We start from the raw sequence: 4160 nt of genomic DNA on the forward strand, positions 1-4160 counted from the left end.
ATTTCAGTTTTGAAAAAATCAAAAGAAAATGATAAGACTTCAGAAAATAAAATCTTTCGAGAGGTAGTTATATTACTACATCTACTAGTTAAGAAAATTTGAAAACTTAAATTTGGACATGTTTTGCAAAAAGTGTAGGGAAAATGTAAAACGGCTATAACTTTTGCATACGATGTCGGAAAAAACGTATAATATATCAAAAAATTCAGCACGAAAATCCGCATCCGATGGAGACAGCCAATGGCCTGTTTGGAATTTTTTAGAATCCTCAAATTCCAAAAGGAAAAAAAGATATGGTCAAATTTCAGTTTTTCTAAAAAATTGGTTAAATCTGGTCAAACTACTTATTCGAGAAGTATTAATGTTACTACATAATTATTCAAGAATATTAGTGTTACTAAATAATTATGTCAATTTTTTGAATTTTGGTCAAATATGGTCAAACTATGGTCAAACTGTGGTCAAACTATGGTCAAACTTATTCAAGAAATATTAGCGTTACTAAATAATTACTGTTTTTTTAGAATAATAGTTTCAAACTCAAACGGTGAAATGTGTGACTTCATGCTCAAGCTAAACTCCTGAGGGTTAATAGGATTAACATCTTACTATTGTCAGGAAAAAAACAATTGCAGACTTGGAAACGAAGGAGAATAGAACATGAAAGTTAAGCGTGCTTGGGCTGGAGTAGTGAGAGAGATGGGTGACCGGTCGGGAAGTTAGATGATTTGGAATGAGTGATCCACACTTGAGCAGTTAAGAGAGGTGGTGACTAGAGACTAAATTATCAAATAATTCAGAAAAATTAAAAATCGAAAAAAAATTCAATTTTTTTCCAAAATTTTCAAAATAAAAAATTCAAAAAAAAAAACCTTTAGTACCGGTTGGTAACACCAACCGGTACTAAGGGTCCCCCATACCAGGGCGTGAGCTCACGCCACGTGGTGGCACATTAGCGCCGGTTCGTGCTGAACCGGTACTAAAGGGGGGGGCCTTTAGTGCCCACACTTTAATGCCGGTTCCATAACCGGCACTAAAAGCCCTTACAAACCGGTTTTAAAGGTCCGTTTTCTACTAGTGTGCTTTCGCTCCAGCATCTACCGTTGACTCTATCGGGTGTTTACTATATTAATATAGCGGGACGCAAGTTTGTTTCAGGAGGTATTTTTTCTTGTTCCTAAAAAGATAGAGGTATTTTTCTAGAAAAAATCATTGATGTGAAAGGGATCCATCCCCAAAATATACAAGAAACGGTAGAAAAACTCCTCGGTTTATCTCAACCAACTCACCGCGCCTCTGCTCCCATCACCTGACAGGCGGGCCCTGCCAGCCGAGCGCGCCCCCCAAAGCTTCAAACATAACTGCCGCCACCGCCGCCCAACAGCCCACCGTAGTTTCTAGAAACCCCGGCCGGAGACGAGCGGGAGAGGGGGAGGGGAGAGAGGAGAGGGAGGAAATCCAGCGCGCCGGCCGCCGTGGGCTCCCAGGCTCGCGCACATGGCGAACGGGACCGGATCTCTGGGTCTCGTCGTCGACGACGGCCTCGGGCAGACCTCGTCCCCGCTCCCCTCCGCCGCGCCCGTCGACGAGGTCCCCGGCGCGACCGCCTTCCCGCTTCCCCCCGCCGCGCCCGTCGACGAGGTCCCCGGCGCGACCGCGTCCCCGCTCCCCTCCGCCGCGCCCGTCGACGAGGTCCCCGGCGCGACCGCCTTCCCGCTTCCCCCCGCCGCGCCCGTCGACGAGGTCCCCGGCGCGACCGCGTCCCTGCTTATCTCCGCCGCGCCCGTCGACGAGGTCCCCGGCGCGACCGCGTTCCCGCTTCCCCCCGCCGCGCCCGTCGACGAGGTCCCCGGCGCGACCGCGTCCCTGCTTACCTCCGCCGCGCCCGTCGACGAGGGCCTCGGCGCGACCCCGGCTCCGCTTCGCTCTGCCGCGCCCGCGTCTCCGCTTCGCCCCGCCGCGCCCGCGCCCGCGCCGGGTGTGCCGCCCACACCCGATGGGAGCGCCGGCCGCCATGGGCTCCCAGGGTCGCGCACGGACAGCGTGGCGAACGGGGGGGATTCTGGATCCCAAGCTCGGGGTGTCGGCGTCTCCAAGGGCCTCGGCGCGACCTCCTCGCCACCTCGCTCGGCCGCGCCCCCGTCGCGTGTGCCCCTCGCGCCCGATGCGAGCGGCCACGGCGCGGGAGGAGGCGTCCGCGACATCTGCAATGAGGTCGTGGAGCGGCTCGTCGCCGGTGGCCGCCTGGACCCGGGGGCGAACGACGTTCTGCTCCGCACCTTGCTCGAGCAGCATCTCGGCCGGTTTCTTGACAGGTGCGTTCTTGTTTTTCATGGGAAACCATGCTTATTCTGATTTGAGAATAGAAATTGTGAGAGCCAACTACCATGACATAGATGTTTGCCTGATAGGGGGTATTGTGTCAGATTACGTGCGCAGTAATGATGCTGTCCTGAAAATAAGATATCTACTAGTTTGAGTACCAGTGGAACAAGCTGCTGTCCTGAAAATAAGATTGAAATACAGCTTGTCATACGCAGCAAAAATAGGAACATCTTTTTATCCGAACAGAACAAAAAACAACATGCAGTATAGAATTCGCTACTTTTATTCTATGGAAAGCATCTCCTACTCCTAGTGTTCTATCATAGTACAATCTCCTAGTGTTTCTTGGTGACGATTTTGACTGAATAATGTGTTAGGACTCATTCAAGCCAAACAAGAAGACGTGGTAGCATTAGGAGACTGCAGAATATCAAGACGAGGAAACGATCTGAGAAGCTCAAAGAAGAGAAGATGATGGAATCATTCAAGGCAATCTTATCGGATTCAATCTCATTTCTGTTTCCAACAATGGTAGCAGTCTTCGCAAGCAACTTCTCTTTCGGAGAATACGAGAAATGCTTACTGATCTTGTTGTGTGCTCTTGGGGGACTCCTCATTCTGCTTGCAATGGTGCTGTCCCATGGGGTTGATGATGGACAAGGAAGGACGGTTGTCGTGTCCCATCTCACGTTGGGGGCTGTTATATACGTATTTGGTATGCTTGTGTACTGTCTGTACAAGTTCTTTCCTGAAGGGTCTGGCCAGGTCATGGCCTTGTACGGTGGTGTTGCTCATTTTGTCTTTGGAGCAGTAGTGCTTACAGTTCTGTGGGCGACTTTGTTCAAGGTTAGTCCGTGAATTGTTGGTGCTTGTAGATGGAGGGACCTGTAAAGTGTTGCACCATGCAAACTTGTAGATGCACCATGCAACTATTGTCAAACTTTAAAACATCAGTATATTGTTGGTGCTTGGCATTTGGTCAAGATGATCAATCCTGGATCCAATTTTCCTCTCGGGTGGTTCACTTGGGAAGGTTCTTAAACTGGGAAACTTGCGGATCAAAAATATCAAAGGAGGTAACACTTCCTTCACAAAGTGGTATTTTGGGCTGAAAGGGTTTTTGGATGATTTACTCAAAACAGAGCAAGGCATGATTATTTCTTAGTGGATATATGCAATATATCATAGTAGGAGATCCATGAATATTTTCAGTATTTTATAAGCAACAGAGAAGGTAGTTGCTTCATGAGGGTCATTATATTGACATTTCTGAAAATAGGAAAAATGTATTTTCCCAACTCCAAGGGAGCTGGGATATTTTATGGGATGATCATGTGGGGAAAAATGACAGGTCCCCAAAGTTTCATAAATTTTGGATGCAGGGAAATATACTTTGAATTTTTATGAGGCAATAATGGACATAAAAGGTATGTTCAAAATATGGAAATAATGCATAATGCCCTAGCAATATTTTTTTGGAGGGGTTCCTATATATCATATAGGCTATGATCCAAATTTTAGAATCAAGGGTGCAAAGGAAAATAAGCTTCATTTGAAATGGCTAGGGATCAATCAAAGTTTAATATGGTGGCGTTGGAGTTTTAGAAACAAAACCCTAAGAAATTGTTTTGGGGCTCAAGGTCATTTGAGAGAGTTCATGGTTCCGCGGGAGAGACCTTGGCAAGATACCAATTCATGCACCAAAGATTCAAACAAAATCCAAGACAGTCAATGCAAATGAAAAAGAAAAGGCTGGGAGGTTGATTCACAAGCCAAATTTTATCAACTGATGTTTGATCTGTGATAACGGCTTGGAAGAATATAGCTCCTCGAAG

At 47.2% G+C, this 4160-nt stretch overlaps 1 protein-coding gene across 1 annotated transcript; it reads left to right on the plus strand.

The window, feature by feature from the left end:
- Window positions 1-1330: 1330 nt before the first annotated feature.
- Window positions 1331-3317, plus strand: LOC123064506 (translation initiation factor IF-2). The gene is made up of 2 exons (XM_044487977.1): window positions 1331-2315; window positions 2703-3317. Exons 1-2 carry the CDS (start codon window positions 1498-1500, stop codon window positions 3181-3183), a joined length of 1299 nt encoding a protein of 432 aa, XP_044343912.1. The 5' UTR covers window positions 1331-1497; the 3' UTR covers window positions 3184-3317.
- The last annotated feature ends 843 nt before the right edge of the window (window positions 3318-4160 follow it).

Source organism: Triticum aestivum, chromosome 3B, assembly GCF_018294505.1.
Source record: "Triticum aestivum cultivar Chinese Spring chromosome 3B, IWGSC CS RefSeq v2.1, whole genome shotgun sequence".
Classification (NCBI taxonomy): Eukaryota; Viridiplantae; Streptophyta; class Magnoliopsida; order Poales; family Poaceae; genus Triticum; species Triticum aestivum.